This window comes from Mus caroli, unplaced genomic scaffold, assembly GCF_978045245.1.
Source record: "Mus caroli unplaced genomic scaffold, Mus_caroli_1 scaffold_2, whole genome shotgun sequence".
In the NCBI taxonomy this organism is placed as follows: domain Eukaryota; kingdom Metazoa; phylum Chordata; class Mammalia; order Rodentia; family Muridae; genus Mus; species Mus caroli.
The window spans coordinates 49,175,140-49,201,898 of record NW_028227257.1 but is presented as its reverse complement, the minus strand read 5'-3'; the positions used below and the strand labels follow the sequence as shown (position 1 = coordinate 49,201,898).

Sequence of the window (26,759 nt, the reverse complement as noted above, 5' to 3'; positions counted from 1 at the left end):
TCAGTACTAAAATGAAAATCTTTAAAACAGACAGAGAGAAAAAGACAGCAGAATAGTAGAGTTCTGCTCAAGAACAATGTTCTAAGAGTGTGGCAAACAGGCAGCCGCAACATTAGAACATCCAGGGAACCTATGTAACAGCCCTCAGAGGTGTGTGCACAGCTGGATCGCTCTACTTTTTAATTTTTTATTATTACTGACTTTCTGAGACAGGATTTTTTGTGTAGCCCCCCTTTTTTTTTTTTTTTTTGTCCTGGAACTCACTCTATAGAGCAGGCTGGCCTTGAAATCATCAAGCTGCCTTCCTCTGCCTCCTGAGTGTTGGGATTAAAGGTATGTGCTACCACTGCCCAGCTGGATAGCTCTATATTTTATTATTATTTATTGTTTTATGTGTATGGGTGTTTTACCACATGTACATAGCGCTCAAGAAAGGCATACGATCCCCTGGGACTAGAGTTACAGGTGGTTGTGAGCAACTATGTGGGTGTTGGAAATAGAATCTAGGTCTTCAGGAAGAGCAGCCAGTGCCCTTAACTGCTAGGTCGTCTCCTTCAGCCCCTATCTCCAGCTTTACAAAGCAGGAGAGGAAAGGAGAGGGCACACCATCAGCAGATGGCCAGGATTTCTACTGACTGGGACAGCATCTGCTGCTTGATCTCAGCTGACTGCCTGGAAGACTGCCCAGGGCCATACTCTGCCCCTAAAACCCAACTCAGATAAGGTGCATTCGGGTGTGTGTGTGTGTTTGTGTGTGTGTGTGGTGTGTGACAGGCCCAGGGAACTAGGGAAAGAAATCTAAGAGCCCAAAGCCTGGGAAGAGCAAGCAGGCCAGACAGCATGCTTACTTAACAGCCCCATCCAGCGGTCTTCTAAATTATGCACTATCCAATGATAATTTAGCAGTCTGCTGTTTATGCCCTCTCTCTGTCGCCTCCTCTTGCCCCAGTATTTTCCCTTTTCATAGACTTTTTCAAAGGATATTGGCTGGCCTTCTCTGTAGAGTCTGCCCCAGACGTCTAAGAGCTGGGGTTTTTTAGAGTATCTGACTGAATATTTTCATCTACCTTCAGACTTAACTGCCTCACACCTCCTCCTTTCCTACCATTTCCCCTTTCTATTTACGTTTCTCTCAGCTTCATCAGTACACATGACCTTGTAGGGCTTGTAATTCTGACCATGACTGGCACTTAAGGGATGACCCTTTTTATCTGGCCATTACTGTACTTTCGTAGTAAATGTACTGTTTGCTAGTGTTTGTAGACGCTGTTCTACTCTCAGGTGAGTACTGGACATCAAGCTTGTAACTCAAACACTAACCGAGCAGAGGAGAAGAGGGCCTTAACCCACGACTGCCTTCAATATTGTAAGTATTTCCAATGAAAGAATTAAAAGAATTTCAACAAAACAAGTTGAAGAATATACAATGCCAAAGCAAAACAAACAACCAAACAAACAACCCAAGAATCAGGGAAAACCAAGGTCAAAGGACCCCTCCAAAATTACTAATCCTGGTAATAAATGAAACTCCAGACAAAGAATCCAAGAGACTAGTTCAATGTATGTTTAAAGAAATCAAAGAGGGGAAGCTGGAGAGATGGCTCAGTGGTTAAGATCATTGACTGCCCTTCCAGAGGTTCTGAGTTCAATTCCCAGCAACCACATGGTGGCTCACAGCCATCTGTAATGAGATCTGATGCCCTCTTCTGGTGTGTATGAAGATAGCAACAGTGTACTTGTATAAATAAAATAAATAAATTTTAAAAAAAGAAAAAGAAATCAAAGAGAATACAAATAAACCACTGGACAAATTCTAAAAAACACAAATAGTAGCTGAGTGAATATATAAAATCAACATAGTATATGAACATGGAATTCAATAAAATATCAAAAAACAATCAAATTAAAAATGAAAAATTCACAAAGTTTGGAGCTGTGATGAAAGGATGGACCATCTAGAGACTGCCATATCCAGGGATCCATCCCATAATCACCTTCCAAACGCTGACACCATTGCATACACTAGCAAGATTTTGCTGAAAGGACCCAGATATAGCTGACTCTTGTGAGACAATGCCGGGGCCTAGCAAACACAGAAGTGGATGCTCACAGTCAGCTATTGGATGGATCACAGGGCTCCCAATGGAGAAGCTAGAGAAAGTACCCAAGGAGTTAAAGGGATCTGCAACCCTATAGGGGGAACAACATGATGAACTAACCAGTACCCCGGAGCTCTTGTCTCTAGCTGCATATGTATCGAAAGATGGCCTAGTCGGCCATCACTGGAAAGAGAGGCCCATTGGACTTGCAAACTTTATATGCCCCAATACAGGGGAATGCCAGGGCCAAAAGAATGGGAATGGGTGGGTAGGGAAGTGGGGGGGTATGGGGGACTTTTGGGATAGCATTGGAAATGTAATTGAGGAAAATACGTAATAAAAAATATTAAAAAAAAAAACTTGAAAAAAAAATGAAAAATTCGGGCTGGTGAGATGGCTCAGCAGTTAAGAGCACCCGACTGCTCTTCCGAAGGTCCAGAGTTCAAATCCCAGCAACCACATGGTGGCTCACAACCACCCGAAATGAGATATGACTCCCTCTTCTGGAGTGTCTGAAGACAGCTACAGTGTACTTACATATAATAAAAATAAATAAATCTTTAAAAAAATGAAAAATTCAGTAATTCAAACAAAAGGCTCTATGGAGAGTTTTACCTATAGAATGAATCAAGAGGATGACAAGAAATCAGGAAAAAAAAATCTTGAAAAAAGATGGAGAGATTAAAACATCCGGACATAAATAAAGACAAATTAATTAGAAAGCATAATCATAACCCTGGGAGGCAGATCTCTGTGAGTTCGAGGCCAGTGTGGTCTATAGAGTAAGTTTCCAGCTGGTCAGGGCTATACTGTGAGACACTGTCACAACCAACCAACCAACCGACCAACCAATCAATATCAGAACAAAACCCAAACCAAACAAAACCCCATGAGAATGCAACCCAAAGGGCTTACCCTTCCTGTTTACCCCTGTGTACAGAAGTTGTTATAGCCTCCTATAAGCAAAAGCTAGCAGTCTCAAAACAAAACCTACCTTGTCTCTACTTTTAATTTTGGACTTCCTACACTCTAGAATTGCCTAAGAGATTTATTATTTAAGTCACTGTCTTTTTATTTTTTTTATTTTTTTGTTTTTTTGAGACAGGGTTTCTCTGTGTAGCCCTGTGTGGAGAGCCGTGTGTGCCGCGAGCAATCGCCATTATAAGATGGCGCTGGCCTCCGCTGTGACTAACTAGTAAACAAGCCTTGTGCGCAAGTGCAAGAGTGAACTCACTCCTAGTCACTGCCCATTCTCGGGGTGTAATAGTGGGGTGATGGGCAAGCAACGAATCAGGAGCTGTCATGCCACATCAGGTGCTGAAACGTCATGGCTGAGCGCTATATAAGGGACTCCATTTTCTGGGGTCGGGGTCTTCCTGAGAAGTAAGCAATAAAGCTTTGCCGCAGAAGATTCCGGTTGTCCTGAGTGTGTTCTTGCCGGTGGGAACAAAAGCTCAGGATAGCCCTGGCTGTCCTGGAACTCACTCTGTAGACCAGGTTGGCCTCGAACTCAGAAATCTACCTGCCTCTGCCTCCCAAGTGCTGGGATTAAAGGCATGCGCTACCACTGCCTGCCTAAGTCAATATCTTAGTTAGGATTTTACAGTTGTGAACAAACACTGTGACTAAGGCAATTTTTTTTTTTTTTTTTTTTTTTTTTTTTTTTTGGTTTTTCGAGACAGGGTTTCTCTGTATAGCCCTGGCTGTCCTGGAACTCACTTTGTAGACCAGGCTGGCCTCGAACTCAGAAATCTGCCTGCCTCTGCTTCCCGAGTGCTGGGATTAAAGGCGTGCGCCACCACACCCGGCTGACTAAAGCAATTCTTATAAGGACAACATTTAATTGGGACTGGCTTACAGGTTCAGAGGTTCAGTTCTCTATCATCAAGGCAGCATCCAGGCAGGCATAGTACAGGAGGATCTGAGAATTCTACATCTTCATCTGAATATGGGAGCTAGCAGAATACTGGCTTCCAGGCAGCTAGGATAAGGGTCTTATAGCCCACACCCACAGTGCCACACCTACTCCAAAAAGGCCACACCTACTCCAACAAGGCCACACTTTCAAAAAGTACCACTCCCTGAGCCAAGCATATTCAAACCACCACAGTTACCCAGTCTAAAATGTACTAGAAATCTAACTTGAGACAATATGGTATCTTCTCAAGGAAGAATTGAATAATGGAACAGAACAGAGGTGCCATAGAACAAGACTTGATTTAGAGGTTGGGGATTTAGCTCAGTGGTAGGTTTGCCTACACTGAATTTATGAGAACCACTGGCATTTGCAGAGCAATGGGCAAAGAATTTTAGTCAAAGATTGTTGCTGGGACAGGCACTTACACCTCTATATTGTAAATTGGCCTCTTATCACATACTACAAAGCAGAAAAAACTTCTGACTTAGTGTCGGGTGCAAAAGAAAACTCCAGTTCCCCAGACTTCAAAAGGCAGTGCAAATAACCAGCAATGGGCGCAGCCTGGACTACAGAAGGATTTCTGGCAGTCAGACAAGAGGCAGCATTCCTCAGGCACCTGTGAAGGTGCTTCCACTCTACCAAGAAAGACAGAAAGACAGAAAGAAGGAGAAAGAAAAGAAGGAAGGAAGGAAGGAAGAAAGGGAGGAAGGAAGGAAATAAGGCATTTATCACTTTATTTATTTTATGTGTATAGATGGGTAAAAAAAATTTTTTTAAGATTGTTATGTGTGTGAGTACACTGTTGCTGTCTTCAGACATACCAGAAAAGGACATTAGATTCCATTACAGATGGTTGTGAGCCACCATGTGGTTGCTGGGAATTGAACTCAGGACCTCTGGAAGAGCAGTCAGTGCTCTTAACTGCTGAGCCATCTCTCCAGCTCCCTCATTTTCATATAAAGGAATACTTTGGAGCTATGAAAATCAATGAACTATATGAAATTGTACAGCTGTGAATGGTGAAAGTTTTAAGAATCTAAATTGAGCCCCTTTATGTCAACCCTTCCAAAAGGGAAGTAATGTCAAATTATGAATAATTTAAAATTATGATTGCTTAATAGTGGATATCACAGAAGAGTGCCAGAGCCATAGCTTGTATAGAGTCCACTGCACCCTTAAATTAAAAAGTGGGAGAGCGGTGGGGGGACTTTTGGGATAGCATTGGAAATGTAAGTGAAATAAATACCCAATAAAAAATAATTAATAATAATAATAATAAAGTACTTCTACAAGGACATCTACCTAGCAATGTCTGTTTCACCTTAAAGTTACACCTGGTTTTGTTATTAGTCAGCAATGTCACAGTTGGTTTTGAAATATCTGATGTAATCTTCTTCATTTTTGTCATTACAACCTTGTACCTGTCTCAGCCTCCTTGGACACAGCAGCAGTCTGCTGCCCAAGTACATCCTCTGCAAGCTCTGCTCCCCACTGCACTGCTGTGCTGGCCCCAAGCAAACACAACACAATCTGAATAAATTCTAGCAGCATAAATCTGAACCCCAAAGCAAGCCTGAGGAAAACACACATGCTGTGATTTTATCTGGGTTAAATTAAAAACAGAAATGTTTAAGGATAATGGTCTGAGGCTAAAGCAAGTTTTTAGGGATTAGGTACTGGGCAGCCTGCCTGACCAAGGACACATGAAGGACAGGAATGACTGGGAAGCTGAACAGCAAGAAGTCTTATGACAGTAAAAGCCACTGGGCTAGGGAAGGGAAAAAGTACTGGACCAGAAGCAGTTCAAGGAGACGGGCTCTTCCTCCTCAGCTGTCAGCACTCTGAAGGGCAGAACCTCTGTCTGGATCTCAACTACCACAGAGGCCTCTGCCAACTCCTACAGCCACAGGCAAGGGTTTACCTTCAACAGAGCTCAGGATCTGACCAATCAATACTTTCATCAAGCTTGGATCAATCACACTAAGGAGCTCAAGACACAGTTTTAGGGATGAAACGCATCATATTCTAATTACAGGCAGATTTTAAGATACTAACAACATCTGAATTTCAGGGCCTTTTATCTTTGCAATCCTCCTTCCAAAGCCTGAGAAAGCCCTAGGCATTCTGTGGTATTTTCTTTTAAGAGACAGGATATGGTAGTACATGCCTAAGATCTCCTGAGGTGGGAGCCTCTCAAGTTCAACGCCTCTCTGTATTATAGAGCGTTCAAGGCCAGTCTGGGAAACTTGGAGAGACCCCATATGAAAATAAAAATTAGCAATAATAAAACTACCCAGAACATATAGCTTAGTGGAAGAGTTATTGCCTGTATGTGTAAGGCTTTTTTTTTTTTGTTGTTGTTGTTTGTTTTTTTCAAGACAGGGTTTCTCTGTGTAGCTCTGGCTGTCCTGGAACTCACTTGCCTCGAACTCAGAAATCCGCCTGTCTCTGCCTCCCAAGTGTTGGGATTAAAGGCGTGCGCCACCATCGCCCGGCTATGTGTAAAGCTTTTAGGACCAACCTTTAGTACCACAAAAAGGGCAGGAGAGGAATAAACAGAGGGCAGGCCTTAACATGGCATAAACTTAAGCTCTAGTAATCCTGTGACAGTAACTCTATAAACTAGTAAAATGCTTAATACACAGAGTAGGGAAACTCTTGTTAAAGTTTTCTGTTTCTATAGAATTGTTCTATAGCACAAACTATATACACTGGGGTAATGTGAAATCTAAGTTTTCTAGAGAGAGGGTTGAAAGAGGGTTTTGCTATCCAGCCTTGCCTTGAACTTAGTATGTGGACAGGCTGGCCTTGAAATGGTGATCCATTTACCTCAATTTTCCAAGTGTTGGGAGAACAAGAGAGCCGGATTACAAAATGTGCCACCATACCCTGCTGAAGTTTAAGACCTTAAAATGGCGTGACTGGGTTGGGGAGTGGCTCAGGAGTAGAGTGTTTGTTGCATAGCATACAGAAGAACTGGAGTTGTGCAGAACATAAACGATGTGACTAGTAAGGACATAAACATTTCGGGGCTGGTGAGATGGCTCAGTGGGTAAGAGCACCCGACTGCTCTTCCGAAGGTCCAGAGTTCAAATCCCAGCAACCACATGGTGGCTCACAACCATCCGTAACGAGATCTGGCGCCCTCTTCTGGAGTGTCTGAAGACAGCTACAGTGTACTTACATATAATAAATAAATAAATCTTTAAAAAAAAAAAACATTTCTAGTTGTACTCTTCATTATTACACAGAGACTGGATACATTAAATCTTGTTGGATAATACAATAAAGCAAAATCAGTTTTCTAATGAGCCCTTTGCTGAGAAGATGCAAACACACGGGAGGCAGAGGAGGTGGATCTCCAGTGTGAGGCCACCCTGGGAGACACGAGACTCCCTCTCGCACCCAAATAACCCATACCATACCCATCCCTGGATGTGATCTTGCTTCAAGGTCAGTACTACAGTCCTACTACATGATTTCCACAATGCCCCTGACTCCCAGGTCTGCACCAACAGATCGGGAGAACAGAAAGGAAGGGCAGAACAGAACTCCGCAGAACACCATGGGCTAAAACCGGAGCCACCCGTGCTTTGTCTGCTTTGTGAACGGAGAAGCTGAACCAAAGATCTAAGACAGGGAGAGGAATGTGCCACCAGCTAAAATACTTTCAATAAGAATAAATCATCCAGAAAGAGGACTTGCTTTGTAGAGGCTGAGGAATTTGTGAAGTCAGAGTTCAAAGTCCACAGAACTGCTATATTCAACAGGGAATGAGCAGGACTCACATGAGAATGTTCTTTGTCGAGCTGGGCTAACACTTCAGTAGCATAGTATTTGCCTAGCATGCATGAAGCCCAGGGTTAGATCCCCAGCAAATCTGTCTCTGTCTGTTTCCCTACCCACCCCCCAACACACACACACACACACACACACACACACACACACACACACACACACACACACACACGAGTGGTTAAGACAAAGGGAAACAGGCACAGGAAAACAACACTTTTCAAAGAGCACGTGTACTATTAACCACAGCAGCTGTGATAACCCTGCAAATCACACAGCCAATAACAGTCATAGCCGCTTACCTTCCTCAGGCCCGGACTGTGGGCTGTTGGAATAAAGATATGCTCCCTTTCCTCCTGTTAGCAAAGTGCCCAAGAAACAGTCGTCCCCCTTTAAAAACATTAGCAACAACAATAAAACGCTGGTGACTTACAGCATAAAAACGAACAGAATCAAACTCTTATCCATTTTATCAGTACTAAAATTTGTTTTTGTGACAGAGTCTCACTGTAGCTCAGGCTGGCTTAGAACTTGCAGTGATTCTCCTGACTCAGCTTCCTGATTGTACAGACGAACAAGTGAGTACTCCCTGTCACATCTGGCTTCTGTACCCTATTTGTGGTATTCTTGCTCTTGTCCACTGATGTCTCTGAAAAAGGAGTCGCCTTCTCCTTGGCCTAATGCTTTGCCATCTCAGCTTCTGTCAGGCCAATTTGGAATCTGCTTTTAATTATGCTTAACGTACTGTGCTTAATACAAGTAGCTCCCTGGTAGAGAGTGCTTGCCTAGAATGTGCGAGGCCTTAGGTTTGATCCCTCGTGGAATCCCTCTCCCTTTGTTCCCCATAAGCATTTCTCTTCCCCAGAGACCTAACAGGAAGTGGGAAATTCGAACAGGAGTCAAAGACAAAAAGAACAGAATCTTCCTCTGCTTAGCAGTAAGAGGACATATTTTAAAAAATAGTTTGAACTTTTTTATTTATGTATTTTACACATATGGGTATTTTTTTGTGCGTGTATGTCTGTGTAACATATGAATGCTTGGTGCCTTTGGGAGCTAGAAGAGAGCATAGGATTCCAAGAGTAGAGTTACAGATGATTGTGAGCCACCATGGAGGTGCTAGACACAGAACCTGGGTCTCAGAAAGAGCAGTCCGTGCTCTTAACTGCTGAGCCATCTCTCCAGCCTCAAAATGAAATATTTTATCACTACAAGTTGCTTATGTTTGGGCCATCTTACAAAACTATTTATGTGTATGAGTGCTTTGCTTGCATGCATGTATTTGGTGCTCAGGGAGGCCAGAAGAAGGTTCTGGAACTAGAGTTACAAACAGTTATGACTCACCATGTGGGTGCTGGGAACCCAACCTAAGTCCTCTGCAAGAGCAGAATGTGTTCGTAACTGCTGAGCTGTCTCTGCAGCCCCATCTCTCATGCTAATAATGATTTATCGCTGGAAACAAAAGTGCTGCTTACCTTTGTTGCTTGCAGGGTTTTCTCAGACAATTTTATTTCACTATCTTCTACCTGTGTTCAATAGAAATGAACAGTTTTCAATTTAGTGCAAGGATAGAATCCTGCTGTCTCTGCCTGGTAGTCACTCGACTACATCTAGTTCCTTTACTCCTGACATCCTGGCAAAGGTGCTGATGTCATCAGGGCTCAAGCTCTAGGCCAAAGTGGGTTTTCTCTCAAGAACCTTGGGCCCAGCTAATAAGCCTCAGAAACATGGGGATGGTGCCTGACCTCTACTTACCTTTCGCTGCAGGGGAGATCACTTTACAAAGAATGGGAATACAGTAAAATACTTCCGGTGAGTGCTCTGAGACAGTGGCTTTATGTAGCCCTGACTGGCCTAGGATTCACTATGTGGACAAGGCTAGCCTCAAACTCATAGAGATCTGCCTGTCTCTGCCTACTGAGTGCTGAGATCAAATGTGTGTGCCACAATGCCTGGCTCGAGTGCACTCTTACTCAAACAGTGTTAAGAGGATGACTTTGTGTTCCTCCCATAACTACATCAGAACTATAGAAACAGATTCTAAAATAAGTTCTAAGACCTGTCTTTTAAAGGCAGGTCTTACTCTCCGTCCAGGCTGCTGTAGAACTCACTATGTAATGCTATAGAATCCCGGTGAGCCTCAAACCTGGAATCCTCTTGCTTCAGCCTCCCAGTGCTGGGCTTTCGTGTACTACCTTGCCTGTTTACGGCATGTAAACTGTGCTGTGCATGTTTAATCTCAAGTGACTGAGACTTAATTACTGGAAGCAAATTACATGGAAAGCTTTTAATAAAAAAAAAAAGTTACATGTCAGTGCCCTCTGAAAACTGAGTTGGGACAAAATGAGACTTCCCTTTAACCTTGTCCTGTCCTAACAAGATACCTGCAGTGCCCTGGAACACAGCTCAGGAAAAGGGAGACTCCAGGCTCTGTGTGTTGAAGTCACCAAGCTCCACTCGCTCCTGGGCAGCATTCGGAGCTGTTTTACCAGTCTGTCTGCTCATCACCCTTCTCTCTGTGGACTTATATGCTCTCAGTCAAGAAATCCATGCATCACTGCAGTACTTGAACTTTTTGTTTTGTTTCATTTTGTTTTGTTTTTCAAGACAGGATTTCTCTGTGTAGCTCTGGCTGGGCTGGAACTCGATTTGTAGAGCAGGCTGGCCTCGAACTCACAGAGATTCATTTGCCTCTGCCTCCCCAATGCTGAGATCAAAGGCCATTACCACAATACCCAGCTAGTACTTAAACTTTAAACACAAGATTTCCTGCTAATATATTTTCTATTATTCAAAACACTAATATGGAAATGGTAATGCAATGTAGTCCTAGGATTTGGAAGGCGGTGGCAGAAGGATCAAGAATTCAAGGCACCTCTGTCTCCACAGTGAGAGTTTGTGGCCAGCCTGAGTTACATGAGACCCAGTCTAAAACAAAACAAACAAAACAATCAAACCAAACCAGCAATGAAATCAAACTGTATTTCAGACCTAGCTTCATCAAAGAAAATGAGTTTTTTCTACACGTAGAGAGATACCTAGGAAAACAGCAGCATCACTCTGACCACAGAAGGAATCAACGCCTCAAAGTCTCTGAGCCCCTGGACAGGCAGAGCCTTGAGGAAGCACTGGAACCAGTCCCTGGGCGCACATCAGCCTAGGCTACAGTGTTCTCATCTCCAACGTGCGGTGTTAACGTCTTCCTTGCATGACTTCACAGATAACTTAGCTGAAGCTTTCTAAGACGATAATTGGATTCTCTTCCCTAAATAAAAGCTATATCACAATCTAAGAGCCCTCCAGGGACTCCATAAGGAGGTTCTTCCTTAAAGGTCTGCCCCAGGATTTTCTGGTTAGGTCCACTGTGACCCAGTACATAATACTCACCAGCCAGGAACAGAATCTGGGGATGGCAGCTGTCAGGATGATGTAGCTGGTCTCTGGGGTAATAGTGCCATCTGTAGGAAGACCAAAGATATGTCAGTTATGTCTAGCCACCTTAGCCCACCCACCTTGCAGGCCTACTTGCACACACCTACTATCACCAGGTGTTACAGACAGCAAAACTGGAAGGCATAGCTGTCTAAGTCCTTTGACCTCAGACACGGTACACAGGATTTGGAGTTTGCTCTGCTGGGGTTTGGTTTTGCTTTGGTCAAGTATTTCCTCAGTGTGCCCCAGATTCCTCCCTCTGCAGTGTATGTTCTGTGCCAGTGTATGTTGGATGTACGTAACTTTCCTTTGATTTTATAGGAGCTTACAATTAGGAGATTGCTTTGAGGGGCTGGAGAGATCGCTCAGAGGTTAAGAGTACTGGCCACTCTTCTAGAGCACTGTGTTCAATTCCCAGCACCCACACAGCAGCTCACAACTGTCTTTAACTCCTGTTCCAGGAGATCGGACACCCTCACACAGACACCAATGTACATAAAATAAAAATAAAATAAATAAATATTTTTTTTTAAAAAAGAGATTGCTTTGAGTCTCAGAAGAGACTTAAACTTTGAACCTTTAAGCAGTATTGAGACTGAAAGACTATGAGGACTTTTAGAGTTGTGCTGAATGCATTTTTACATTTAAAAAAAGCCTATGGAGGTCAGAGAAAGGAGCTCTGTGGTTTCAGAATGGCTTCCATAGGCTCATAGTTTGAATGCTTGGTCCCCAATTAGTAGAGCTACTTGGAAGGTTTAGAAGGTGTGGCTATGTTTGGGGGGATGTATGTGTGCCTGTGTGTGTGTGTATTCGGGTGGGGTGGTGTTTGTGGCCTCCCTCATTCCCAAAGTTCTCTCAGCCTCCTGCTGTCAGTTCTCAGCTGTTCCTGTTGTTCTGTCTTTGCTTTGTCATCATGGACATTAGCACTCTGAAACCACAACCCCAATTAAACTCTTTCTTCTATAAGTTGCCTTGGTCATAGTGTTTTGTCACAGCAAAAGAAAAGTAACTAAGAAGCCGGGCATTGGTGATGCACGCCTTTAATCCCAGCACTTGGGAGGCAGAGGCAGGCGGATTTCTGAGTTTGAGGCCAGCCTGGTCTACAAAGTGAGTTCCAGGACAGCCAGGGCTATACAGAGAAACCCTGTCTTGAAAAACCAAAAGAAAAAAAGAAGAGCAAGATAATTTTACTGAGACAGATGAGGTAAACTGCCCTTTGATTGGAACATTGAACTCTGAAAATCTGTTAAAATCCTATTTCATGATAATAAGTTTGGGCATTTTTTCCCCTTTTGCTCTTTTGAGACAGTGTCGACTGTGTAGTGATACCTCTTCTAGATCTTGTTTTGTAGACCAAGCTGGCTTTGAGCTTGGGATAGTGATTCTCCAGCCTCTGACCCAGAGTGCTAGAATTATAGACGTACCCTGGACTCAGCACTACAAGTAGGTCCTATTGCAAGTATTTCTGATGTTTCGTGCTCTTGTAAACAAGCCAAGCTGGTACAGGATAGGGCTATTTGATTAACTGGTAGTTTGGGACTCCTGCTTGCTGCCCTGAGTATTTTGAACAGGACTTCAAGTCAGATGGCACCTAGATGACACCTATGCTAACTGTTCTGAACACCCCGCAATTCCTCGAGAAAACTGCATAACCACAACAGCTCACTGCTCTGGCTCCTGGAGGTGCAACCTCAGCGAGAACTATTCAGTTTGTACCAGACTTTGCTATCACACACCTTGGAAAACTCTAGATGATCCTGCAACCATTTTACTTGGTCAGAGGTAGGCTCCCCTGATGGCCTACCAGAGTGACAGCTGTGATTGGCACCAAAAAGACAATGATGTGAATAGTGAAAACACTCCTTTGTTTACAGGCAAGGCATACTGTGATTGGTGCAAAGCCGTCCTCTCAGGTTATACAACACACTTGCTGAAATACCTGGGGGATACCCTCCTTTGCTGCCTCCCTCAGTACTGCAACATTAAAGTCCAACGAGGTTTCTCTCAAGCTGTCTTGGCTGACAAAGTATGAAGAAGGAAGCGATCAAGACTTAAGAGTGACAATGACAGCAGAGGCAGCAAAGGAGCAGCAACACTGCACAGATCATAGGCCAAGCCACAAGAGCAGCAATGTGGCTAGCTGCTTTACAGTGAAGGAGAGGCAGAGGGACAGTGTGACAGCAACTGTGGTGTGAACAGGAGGGATGGCAGAATTAGCGAGAGGGTAGACAGCAGGTGCTACAGCTGCTGCTAGGGGCTGAGAAATCCCAACTCTCTAAGTCTGCATGGGAAGTGACACTTGGAGAGCACCAGGCCTATAAAGAGTGGCTCACACTTGGGAGAACCTGGAGCTCTGCACCCCAAGGCCTGTAACAAGGGCTATAACGTGGGAGCGGCACTTGCCGCTGCCACTGCCACTACCACTGCCACTTTACAAAAGCCGCTGAAGCACTTGATAGACTTACTGTGCAATTATGATTTCTGTCCAGGCAGAAAAAAACACACAGCAGGCTAAATGGTGACACTGCACAGCCGGCTAACTGGTGACACTGCACAGCCAGCTAACTGGTGACACTGTCAGTACCACACATTATCATCCTCTGTAGTTCTTTCCTTTGGCCAACATAAGGAGTTGTATATGAGAATTGATTTTATGTTAAATGGTGGCCTCTTGACCATTATTGAGGCTGCAAATCTTCACACATAAATCCATTCTTCTTGTTTATTTTCTACTTCCATGAACAGCCTGTTTGTATTTTTGACCATGTAACTACTGAATAAAACTTTTCTTATTAATTTATAAGTACATTCATCAATTACAATATATACCATTTGCTTATTTCAAGTAGTCTAATGTATTAATCAGTTGACTAGCTGTCATCTTTGGCTTAGTTTATAGTTTATTTTGTAAAAAAAATTTTTTTCTAAGGTTTTGCTTTCTTGACATCACACGCACTTACCTTTCTCTTTAACCAAGATCCGAGATGTCAAAAATGACTCTGAGAAGACCACAGATCCTAAGCATCCTCCTCCTCCTCCCAGCAGGTCAGGAATGTCATAGACGGTCATCCGAGCCTGTGTCAGTGAGAAGCAGGGCCAGGCCATGATCAGCCTAGCAATTCAGGAGGAACAGGTCCACAGGAAACAGACAGGCATGAAGCAAAAGAGTCCTGACAAATCCCTAAGGACCTACGCTGAAACACACTGTGAACTGGAAGGTGCCTCAGACTTTCCAACAGGTGATGGATCCCTGATTAGAGACAGGCACAGGTTGAAAGGCAGTATTTTTATAAATCCCATCAAACTGTCATCTTCTTAAGAAATAATACAGTCTTCTGTCTTTTTTTTAAATTTTAAACTTGTTAAATGTTTTAAACTCAAAAAATTTTTATTTATTGCTAGGCATGGTGGTGCATACCTTTAAACCCACAGGAGTTACACAGAGAAACACTGGCTTGAAAAAACAAAAAAAGAAATGTATGTGTCTGTCTGAGTCTGCTTATGTGCATGCTGTGTATGCCCAAGACCTGAAGAAGCCAGAAGGTGGTGCTGGATGCCCTGGAGCTGGAGCTGCAGTTGTGAGCTGCCCCCCACACCCCAACACACCCGCAATGGGTGCTGTGAACTGAATCCATTGAATTCGGATCCTCTGCAAGAGCAGCACTGCTTTAACTGCTGGGCCGTCCATCTCTCCAGCCCAGCCCCACGGCCTTCACCCTTAGTTACAACTTCCCACATCCTACAGACTTGGAGGTATTTCCTCCAGGCTTCTGAACCCCCACACACGTCACACCCCACAGCATCTCACTAACCAGGCCTTTGGCTTAGGCTTCAGTTCTCTCAGTGAGCTGGGAGAAGTGTTCATTACGCTGGTGTACACGTGGCTCCTTGGGTATGCTGAGTGCACAGCAGAACCTGTAAAGGTTCCTTCTAGCACAGCAGAGCCTCCTCCCCTTAGCCATGGCTGTGCTCACTGTGATTCCAGCTATTCAGGGACAACAGTAGTCAAAAAATATTAAAAGTCAACTCCAGAAATAAGCAGCAAATGGCTTTCAAACTGGAAGCCGTTCTGGAGAGAATGATGACATTTTCTGTTCTTTCTCCCCACCTTGCTGAGGATATGAATCATCTCTCTGAGCAGCACCCAGTGAGTATGCTACTTATCTGTTAGTCAACAGCCACCTGAGTTATCAGATTGACTTGTCATAGTGCCATAATGTTCAGAGTCTAGTAGTGTTTATTTTTTAAGAATTGGGACTTAATAAAGATATTTTAGCACAGATAAGGTTTAAGTGGAAGAGAGGCACTAAGAAAGAAAAGTCAGGCACACAGGCAATTATCTGTAAGTTTAAGGCCAGCCTGGTCTACTTAGTAGATTCTAGGTCAGCCAGTAGATATGAGCTTCTCTAAGATAGTTGCCAATTAATTCTGATTACTTAAAATTGACCCTGAAGCCAGGCAGTGGTATCGAATGCCTTTAATCCCTGCACTTGGGAGGCAGAGGCAGGCAGATCTTTTGAGTTCAAGAGTTCAGCCTGGTCTACAAAGTGAGTTCTACAAAGTGAGTTCCAGGACAGCCAGGGCTACATAGAGAAACCCTGTCTCGAAAACAAAACAACCCTAAAATTGACCCTGAGTTGGGCACCATGGTACACACCTTTAACCTCAGCATTGGGAGGCAAAAAGATATGGGGATCTCCATGAGTTCAAGGCCAACCTGGTTTGCAGAGCTAGTTCCAAGATAGCCGAGGTTACAGTGACAGTGAGATACTGTCTCAAAAAGAAAGACTCAAGGCAAAAGAGTAAAGTTTTGTGTATATAAGAAAAAACATTATATATTCATATATGCATGTTTACACATACACACACATACATACACACACACACACACACACACACACACACACACACTTTATTCCCAGCACGAGCGTGCAAGCATACCTGTCGGGAAGGAAATTGGGAAAAGTATCCCATTCATAAATTCTTTTTTTTTTTCTTTCTTTTTTTTTTTGAGACAGGGATTCTCTGTGTTGCCTGGAACTCACTTTGTAGACCAGGCTGGCCTCGAACTCAGAAATCTGCCTCCCAAGTGAGTGCCACCATGCCCGGCTTCATAAATTCTTAATGGCTTTAAAAAAACAAACAAACAAACAAACAAACAAAAAAACCTAACTAGGTGAAAGGCTGCTACAAGAAATACAGTCAGACTCTGAAAATAAATTGATGACAACAGCTGACTAGGTGCGAAGAGCTGTGCAGCAACACAGATAAAGTAAATCTACATATTCAAAAAACTCATGATTAAAGCCAGAGTTAGCTCAGTGGATTAGCAAGCACAAGGCCTTGGGGTCAGCCTCTAGTATCAAGAGCAATGGCTGTGGGTTCTAGTTTCTAGTTTGGTTACTATATGAAAAACACCACGACCAAAAGCAACTTGGGGAGTAAGTGCTTATTTGGCTTACAGGTTACAGCCACCATCAGGAAAGCCACTGTGGGAACTGAAGCAGAGAACATGGAGATTGTGCTCACTGGCTTACCTTCCCTGACTTGCTCAGCTACCTTTCTTACACAATCCAGGACCACCTGCCTAAGAGTAGCACCACCCAGAGGGCTAGGCCTTCCCCCACCATCAATTAGCAATGTCCCACAGACATGTCCACAAACCAGTCTGATGGAGGCAAGTCCTCAGCTGAAGGTCCCTCCTCCCAGGCTTCTTAGTTTGCATCAAGCTGTCAAAACCTAAGCAACACCCTGCAAGCACAAGGATCTGTATTCAAATCCCCAGCACCCACATACATAGCTGGGCGAGTGCTGGGGGCGGGCAGAGCCAAGGTGAGCTGGGTTGCTGAGCACCAGGGAGGTCCAGGCTTCTGAGAAATAAAGAGCAGCCCAACAGGACAGACGATGCCTTCCACTGGCCTCTGCATACTCCCTCTTAAAAGGGACCTCTGAATTCTTGGTACTTCTTTTTGACTATGTCTGCTAAGTGCTGGAATCACAAGCATGTGCTTGTGTGCCCAGTTCAGATTGGGTTGGTGATCAAATTCAGGGTTTGGTGCATGTATGCAGTATGGTGCAGTATGCTCTCCAGGCTGGTCGTTAACTTATAGACTCAAGGAATCCTCTACCTCAGCCTCCCAAGTAGCTGACACTATAGTGCCTGGCTTTGAATGAAGTAATAACAAAAAAATATAAATCTAACTTGTTACAGATCACTTATTATTGTACAAAGCACCTTAAAAAATGATGCACAAAAAAACTAAAAGAAGTCAGGGGTTAGAGGTCAGCAGGGAAATATCTGGGGCTGGACAGATGGCTTGGCAATTAAGAGTACTAGCACAGAAGTACCTGGGTTTGATTCTCAGCATACACATGGCTGCTCACACTATCTGAAACTCTAATCTCAGAGGCTCAACACCCTTTCTGGCCTCGGTAGGTACTATGCAGTACCTACTGCATAGCAGTGTGTACAGATACATGTTAGGCAAAACACCCATACATATAAAATAAAAGCCAATCTAAGACATAGAAATAAAAAAATAAAAACTAAATAATTTCCAGTATCTCAAATTTTTTGTTTGTTTGTTTTTTGTTTGTTTGTTTTTGTTTTAAGATATGGTTTCACTAAGTATCCCTGGCTAGCCTGGAATCAATATGTAGACCAGGCTGGCCTCAAACACAGAGATCAACCTGCCTTTGCCTCCCAAGTGCTGGGATTAAAGATGTGCACTGCCACCATGAGGCTAATTGACTTTTTCAAAGGGACCATATATAGTGTAAAATGTTTATTACTCACAACTTTACAAACTATTCTTGCAGTGTTAAGAGCTCTGAGGTGATTTTTTACTAGGGATGGGGACACCTTTGTACTATTTTTTTTTGGTGGGGGGAGGATACATTCGTACCAAGTCATCCACAGCTACTCCACCCAGTTGCCCATGACCAAAGCCTTGAGAATTAAGAAAGTGGACATGCATACTACAACCAGAATCTTGGTTATAACCAACCATTTTCTCATGTTCTGTTTGACAACACTCTTTACATCAGGGTTGTCCTGGAGAAAATGGAGCCCTTGGCTTGTGGCTGAATCTAGCCTACAAATTCTGACTTCCTTGGACACGTCCATGGGCCATGGGCCATGACTCCAGCAACTTATCCACCTATCCGCCCACCATCCATCCATCCATCCATCTATCTTTATTTTGAGGCAGTGTTTCACTAAGTTGTCCTAGTTGGTATGAAACTATGTTGGCCAGACTAGCCTCTACCTCACAGAGATCCACTTGCCTCTGTCTCTCAAGTGCTGGGATTAAAGGTGTGCCATGCCTGGCTCAGTTTATTTTGTATTTTGTATTTTATTTATTTATTTAATTTTCGAGACAGGGTTTCTCTGTGTAGCCTTGGCTGTCCTGGAACTGACTCTGTAAACCAGGCTGGCCTCGAACTCAGAAATCCACCTGTCTCTGCCTCCCAAGTGCTGGGACTAAAGGCATGTGCCACCACTACCCGGCTCAGTTTATTTTAAAATTATTCCACGGTCCCAGCAGAAACTATGGAAAATTCTGCCCTGACTCCTAATTTCACAAGATACACAGGCATCTGTGGACTGTTGTTTAATTTCCCCCTGGTGTCTGTTAAGGCAACAAGAGCAGTTAGGATATGTGTTGCTCTTCTAGAAGGACTGAGTTTGGCTCTAAGACCAACACTGGGCAGCTTACTACTGCCTGTTAACTCCAGCTTCAGATAATCTGACACCCTCTGGTCTCCAGCAGCAGCACACATGTAGCATTACATACAAATGAAAATAAAACTTAAAAAAAAACCACTGAAAATTTGGTTTGTTGTATTCAGTTCACAATTCTTACAAGGCTGTCACAGCCTCAGCTGCCTGCAGAACTTTCTAGATGTTTCTTACAACAAATCCTTTGCAGATGTCCCTCTGTAGCCATTCTCAGGCAGCTGACTTGAAACAATGCTGCTAACTGCTTACCGTTTTCACAAAGGATAAGCTATCTTCATTATTCAGAGGCACAATTCTAGAAGAAAGAGACAGTAGAGAAATACATTAAAGAATTATGGTTGCTCCTTGTTTTAAAACAGGATCTCATGTAATCCAGGTTGGCCTCAAATTCACTATGCAGTTGAAGAGTAGAGGCAGGAACACAGAAGTTTAAGGCCATCCTGGGCTATATGAGACCCTTGTCTCAACAAAGCACAAACAAGCATTGGGTTACATGTGTACAGAATTAGCACTGGAAAAAGTAATGTTAGTGCCTGACCCCGGTCTCCCAACTTCCCATGGGATAAAAATTGGGTACAAGGACTCAGCCAAGCCTAGGTCCAAGTGTGGAATGGCACCTCTCCCCAAGTAGAATGTGCTGACATCAATAATGGTTGCAGTTATAAGGGCTCCGACATCCTTATGTATCCCAGGAAAGCTGTAAACTTTCTAGGCATCAGAGGATGACCGTGAACTTCTGTTCTTTTTGCCACTTCCTGAGTCATTTCACTGACACTCAGGTCTCAAATTCTGGGTCCTCCTATCTCTGCCTCCTGAGTGTTGAGATTCCAGGGACAATATACGGCAATTGGACAGCCTCTTTTCTTTGTGTCCTCATACTTTCCCATGAAAGGAGTCACCATAATTGTACCTACCTTCCCTGGTTATTCACAGCATGTATATGAAAAGTCACCTTGGAGCTGTAGGGCAAGAAAGGAAACAAACCACGAGTCAAGTCTCGTGCTCTGGACTGGCTAGAATCCTCTGAGATGCCTGCTCCCCTGTATCTTCCCCAGGACTGGCTAGAATCCTCTGAGATGCCTGCTCCCCTGTATCTTCCCCAGGACTGGCTAGAATCCTCTGAGATGCCTGCTCCCCTGTATCTTCCCCAGGACTGGCTAGAATCCTCTGAGATGCCTGCTCCCCTGTATCTTCCCCAGGACTGGCTAGAATCCTCTGAGATGCCTGCTTTCCCCTGTATCTTCCCCAGACTGCCGACGCCACTCAATCAAGTGTATCCATCCATCCTCTTTGTTGTTGTTGTTTCTATTTTTGAGACAGGGCCTTACTCTGCAGCTCTGGCTGTCCTACAACTCACTATGTAGATCAGGCTGACTTAATACATAGAGATCCACCTGCCTCAGCCTCCTGAGTGCTGGGATCAAAGGCACCCCCTTCTACAGATAGACTGTTATTCTTCCTTAGCTATTTAGATGCCTTTCTCAAGATCCCAGGACATCACCAGGTGAGAAGCCAGGATGTTATTCTACCCATGGCCCTGCATCTGGGCTGCTTCTCAAGACTGCCTCAACTCTTGGCTGTGAACAGACACAATACCCAATGCAGCCTGACCAGGAATAGCCCTCTCCTGGCCCAAGGCCTCCTGCTCCTCACTGTCTAGAGACGACTCTGGTCCCCTTCCTTTTTAGTACCTCTGGGTCAACCTCCCAGCCCTTCTCTGTACCCAAGCAGGAGGTGCTTCTGCTATTCAAAGCCAACTGCTACAGATCCACAGCAGGGTCAAGCTTCAGCGCTGAAGAAGAGCTTTCCTGCTTCCCCCCTGGGAGACAAGGGTCTGCCTGAGACAGTCTCACCGTGTAGCCTAGTCTGGCCTAGAACTTGCTCTGTAGATCAGGCTGGCCTCAAACTTGCAGAGATGCTCCTGCCTCTGCCTCTCTGCCTCTCTGCCTCTCTGTGCCCCTCTCTGCCCCTCTCTGCCCCTCTGCCTCTGCCTCCTGAGTGTTGAATTACAGACATGTGCAACTATGCTCAGACCTGGCTTATTCTTTCTGAAAAAGTTTTTTTTTTTTTTTTTTTAAACATTTTGTGTGTGGCGTTGAGCACACAACTATGCACATGTGAAGGTCAGAGGACAACTTGCAGGAGTTAGTTCTCTCCTGCATGTGGGTTCTGGGAATTGAATTCCGGTCATCAGAGTTGGCAGTGAGTCCTATCTTGGCAGCCCAAGGAAGTCTTTAAATTGCATGTGCTTATATAAACTTAATTTCATGTCTCAGCAAGAATGAGTCAGTAACACGAGAGCTTCCTGTGTCTATTAATTGCTCCATCTTTCTTCCCCTTCTAGAAGATATGCTTATGTGTTAGGGACCTCAGTGAGGCGGTCTGGTGGAAGAAGCAGTTATGACTTCAGTCTGAACACTAACTAGCCTGGGAGGCTCTCTCCTCCTGCCTTCCTCCAGCTAGGATGGTTCATTCAGACCCAAGAACCTTTACAGTGGCTTGGGCAAGAACTGGAGTAACAGGAGGCCCAGAATGGCTGCATCAGCCTGGGTTGTAATAGAGCAGGAGATCCACAGCGACTAAGACCTACCTGCCCAATCACTCTACAGAGCAAGCACTCAGCTCAGAAACACACGTGGAAGGCTCCTTATGGTGCTTAAGTCAGCACAACTTGGAAGTGAAGCACATTCTCAACTAAGGCCTTAACAACAGAGGGCACCGCGCAGCACAGGAGGGGCGGGGGGCTTCCTTCATTTCTCCCTTTTCAAAACTGGGAGCGTTGGGAAAGGAGACCTGCAAGGAAAGCTGGAAGTCTTACATCATTGAGTTCTGGCTCTTCCTTCACCCATGGAGCTGCAGATGGCAACAGAATCCCTCCTGTCATGTCAGCTGACCAACCTCTATCAGCTGTGCCTTTCTCACTACTCAGAACCACAGATGTACAACAACGTAGGACATCGTAGGACATGCACTAGCAGGCAGGCAGAGCATGTCCAGATTTTTTTTTTTTTTTTGGTTTGGTTTTTCGAGACAGGGTTTCTCTGTGTAGCCTTGGCTGTCCTGGAACTCACTCTGTAGACCAGGCTGGCCTCAAACTCAGAAATCTGCCTGCCTCTGCCTCCCGAGTGCTGGGATTAAAGGTGTGCCCCACCACTGCCAGTCTCAGATTTTTTTAAAGATAAGGTGTCCTACTATGTGGCTCTAACTGACCTAGAGCTCGCCATGTGGCTCAGGTTGGCCACTAACTCATGCAGAGTTCCAACTGTCTCTGTCTCTGGAGTGCTGGGATTAGAGTCATGTGCCACCAAGCCTGGCTCCAAGTATTCTTAAATAAACTTTCTAGTGTTGATCTTTCATGACCTTTGTATAAAACTACACAAATGGTCCTCTTGTGGGGCGGAGGGTGGAGTGGCCTGAGTTCATGAAAATGTAGATAAGGACAAAGCCAGCACAGAGCTGTAACAGGACATACTGGGGATGTGACAGCAGGACTTCAAGAAACTTGGCTCCCTGCTGCCAGGAAGGAGAGGAGCTGGAGTAAGCTCTCTTTTATTAGGTCTCCTGCCCCTGGGCCCCTCCTGCAACTCTGCCTTTTCGGTTCCCCTGCTTCTCCTCCATTGCTTTGGCACCAGGCCGGTCGAGCTCCCAGAGCTCTAGTACGAATCTGCTTCACATTCTAGTTTCAAAACAGACATATGTTTTCCTGATGTAGTTTCTCCATACTTATCACGAGTGGTTCTCTTTCATACATCCTATTATTTGACTTGAACATTTCTCAAAATGAGAGAGAGGTGGAATCTAAATTATAAGGGCCAGGGGATCTTAATTTTTTTTTTTTGTTTTTGTTTTTGTTTTTTTTTTTGAGACAGGGTTTCTCTGTGTAGCCTTGGCTGTCCTGGAACTCACTTTGTAGACCAGGCTGGCCTCGAACTCAGAAATCCGCCTGCCTCTGCCTCCCGAGTGCTGGGATTAAAGGCGTGCGCCACCACGCCCAGCTCGGGTTCTTAATTTTTTAAAAATAAATTCTCATAAAAAATATCAGCTATTGCTTACCGTAGATCTGCTTTGAATGGAACCAACTCAGTGAACACTAACCCAGACTCCAGAGTGTGCTCTGCTACCTCCTTGGCCTGTAAAAGCATCAACAAAACCATCAATTACCTTTTAAGCAGCAAAAGTATACATATCTCTGATAGGAAAGTTCTAAAAGTTGGCCAGTGCCCTTCCCTTCTATGTGACTACTTTGTATACCTCAAAAGATTAAAGTGAAAGCATCAGGTTATGGGGAACAGGTAGGTGCCTGCTGGCTTCACAGGAAACGTACTTAGGCAGGGGCACACTGGCATCTGATCTGCTGGAGAGACGTAAGCAGCTGGTTAGGCAGCTGGAGTGAGTGCTACGTGAGCACGAGAGATGTGCCTCCTCCTTCCTTCTCCTTGGCTCTGGGGAGGGACCAATGCCCTCAGTTTCTGCTAGACATTGAGAATATTCAAATAACTTAACCTACAGATGATCAGTTAGGTAAAAAAAAAGGACGTGAGAACTAAAGTTGAAGGACATCTATGCAGAGCTTTCTACTATGTAGCAGCTAAAGGAGCTGAGAAAATCCACATTGTTACAAGGAATCGAGCTCAGTAGGAAGGGAATGCCAAGGAGTTGGTGACTACAGCTACAGTCTCTCTGACATCTACAGCATACACAACCTTTCCACTGTCAACTGGCTTCCTTCAGGAAAGTCCTACTGGCTTTGGAAGGCATCAAGCCGTCTCTTCTCATCTTACTGGGTCAGATTTAGGAATCCAACTCAGCAGGACAGGTTAACCGCAAAACAGCAAGGAAGAAAATGGTCAGAGAGCAAATACACCCATGCTTGCCTAGGAAAGGTAAGTCAGATTTTCCAACCTGTATTGAGTTTTAAACACTGAATCACTGGAAACCAACTATGAAGCTTGAAATAAGCTTTCATGGCTTCATTAAAATTCAATGGGATAATCTGTTTTTCTTTAACTTCTAAAAGTGTCTTGTCTAAATTACTAATAAAACAATGACTGTCCTTTAACACAATCGAGTGTTTATAAAGGCTCATAAAACAGCAGCAGCACGGCCACAGGCAGCAGTAGTTCAAGTGCTACAGGCTTGGCTACCAAGGCCCTAAGTCACACACAAGTGAGCACTGCACGGCATCCAAACAACAAAACGGTTAGGATGGTTTACATTAAAATGATGACTACCAAAACAGAAATATGGTACTTAAATTACCTTTGCCAGACTGCAAGTTTTAGCATAACATGCAATGCCAGCCAAAACAGCCTCAATAACAGCAGCATATATCTGGGATAAGAGCCTACTTTAAAAACAAAAAATAATGGTTAATATAGTAGCACATAGTCTTGTAAAAAGCTGTATGCCTGGGGCAGAGGAGATGGCTCAGTGGTTAAGAGCACTGGTTGATCTTCCAAGAGGACCTGGGTTCAAGTCCCAGCACCCTCAGAGCAGCTCACAATTGTAACTCCAGTTCCAGGGGACAAGATGTCATTTTCTGGCCTCCAAAGGCACTGAACACACATGGTATACAACATACATGCAGACAAAACACTCATTCACATAAAGTAAAAAAATATTATTTAGGAAAAGTTCTATGCCCATAAATGTGGTCTATAATGATGTTTACAAAGACAGAGTCTTGTATGTACGGCAGGCTGGCCTCAAACTACCTTCTTGCCTCCCAAACTGCTGGTATTACAGGCATAGAGCACCACGTCTGTCTCCCGAGAAATCGACATTTAGATATGGCTATTGCCAAAGTGGAGATAATTGAAAAAATAGAACTCTAAACTCATTTTCAAATGAAACTGTCAACTTTAACTCATAGCTCCTTAAATTGGATGATGGGACCCTGGTCCTCTAAAGAGCAGCCAGTGCTCTCAACTGCTCAACCATCTCTCCAGACTTGGTTTTTGTTGCCATTTTGTCAGGGCCTTATTATAGATCTCTGATTGGCACAGGACGCATAATATAGACCAGGCCAGCCTCAAACATGTGAGAGCTTCCTGACTCCATATCCTAAGTGCTAAGCATTGAGCACAGGTGTGCTACAATGGGTTATTAATTTGTTATTAAATGTGTTATATAATCTGTAATCTACTTCTATTCATGTTTACTCAGAGGCTGAACTGGTTAGGCAGGAGAGATGGCTCAGTGGTTGAGCACACTTGCTGCTTTTGCAGAGGATCTGGGTTTGAGTCCCAGCGCCTTCATAATGGAACACAACCATCTTTAACTATAGTTCCAGGGGAGCTGAGGGTCTTGACCTCTACAAGTGTACATGAGGTACAAATATATGCATACATCAGGCAAACATTCATATATTAACCTAACATTCATATACTAACCCTAACCCTAACCCTAACCCTGGTTGATTAGAAAGAGTTTAAGAAGCCCGACTTTAACTTACTAAAAAAAAGGAACTTTCAACTTTTAAAAAGTCATGTGTTTATTTGCTGTACTCTATTCTTCTTTAATTTTTTTTAAGACAGTGTTTTACTTTACCATGTAGCCTGGGTGGTCAGGAACTCACTATACAGACCAGGCTGGCCTTGAACTCACAGAGATCCACCAGCCTCTGCCTTAAGTGCTGGGATTACAAGCATGCTTCACTATACCCAGTAAATCTTTTCAAGAACAACAGTGACAGCGATTTGCTGGGCAGGTGGCTCAGGAGTCAAAGCACACACTGTGCTTACAGAGGGCCTCAGGTTGATCTCCACACTCATGTCAGATGAATCACAACCATAACTAGGGGCTTTTCCACCAGACACTGAAAGGCAAGAGGATTTCTTAGCAAGGAATTGATAAGACTTCACAAAGAACACATGTATTGAAACCTCTGAGACTCTTCCATGTGTAGAAGGTGTTAAGAGTTTGGCATCTGGGCTAACCCAGCAAACAATATCTCTGAAAGTAGAATATGTTGTCTAAGGTCGCAGAAACTCACAGCAAACTTGAACTTCACTCTCAGCTTGGTGCCTCTCCTCTTCACCACACCAGAGTCATCACTTTAGTTCCTTCCTACCTTTTGTGGCACACCTCCATCTTACATGCCACAGATTAGAGTGAAGACTAAAAAGCAACAAAGAATCTCAGATAACAAAAGGACAAGGCAGGCATGGTAGTGCACACCATTAATCCCAGCACTAGGGAGGCAGAGACAGGCAGATCTCTGTGAGTTTGAGGCCAGCCTGGCTACAGAGTGAGACCCTGTAGGATATGCTGAGGAGAGAGGCAGGAGGACCAGCATGGACCACACATTTCATCCTAGAGGGTCTGTGAACTCTTTTCTGGTTATGAACAGTTGTAGCCCCACCTGCACTGGGTTCTCAGCACTCCCACCAGCAACTCACAACCACCAAGGCATCCAACACACTTGTCTGGTTTCCTTGAGCACTAAACTCAGGTACAATCTTCTACCTCCCAAATTTGAATTATGTGTGTAGGTTCCCCAGAGGCCAGAAGAAGGCATCAGAGCTCCTAGACCCAGAGCCACAGGTGGCTGTGATGAAATGGCTACTGTGGTGACGTCTTGTCCTGACTACTTTATGTCTGTCTAGGCACTCCTCAGTCTGCCGTCTCCTCAAAAGCCACATTTGCCTCAGCAATGCTGTTGGGATTGCCTGTGTCCCTGACTAGGGTCTGTAGTACTAACCAGAGTAACTGACATTTGTTTAGACTAAAACATAAACTAAAACAACTAACAGGAAATGTATGAGTCAGAAAT

General features: G+C 44.2%; 1 protein-coding gene across 2 annotated transcripts in view; it reads right to left on the bottom strand.

The window, feature by feature from the left end:
- Dnaaf9 (dynein axonemal assembly factor 9) overlaps positions 1 to 26,759 on the bottom strand; it is a 142,755-nt gene that overhangs the window by 49,824 nt on the left and 66,172 nt on the right. The window contains exons 13-20 of one of the 2 annotated variants that reach the window (XM_021151874.2): positions 24,245 to 24,332; positions 23,039 to 23,115; positions 19,900 to 19,944; positions 19,235 to 19,280; positions 14,205 to 14,319; positions 11,200 to 11,270; positions 9,288 to 9,338; positions 8,115 to 8,202 (exon numbers count right to left, since the gene is read on the bottom strand). In XM_021151874.2, coding sequence (XP_021007533.1) covers positions 8,115 to 8,202; positions 9,288 to 9,338; positions 11,200 to 11,270; positions 14,205 to 14,319; positions 19,235 to 19,280; positions 19,900 to 19,944; positions 23,039 to 23,115; positions 24,245 to 24,332 — 581 coding nt within the window. The remainder of the gene's footprint in view (positions 1 to 8,114; positions 8,203 to 9,287; positions 9,339 to 11,199; positions 11,271 to 14,204; positions 14,320 to 19,234; positions 19,281 to 19,899; positions 19,945 to 23,038; positions 23,116 to 24,244; positions 24,333 to 26,759) is intronic. The other variant, XM_021151883.2, reaches the window with a different exon arrangement.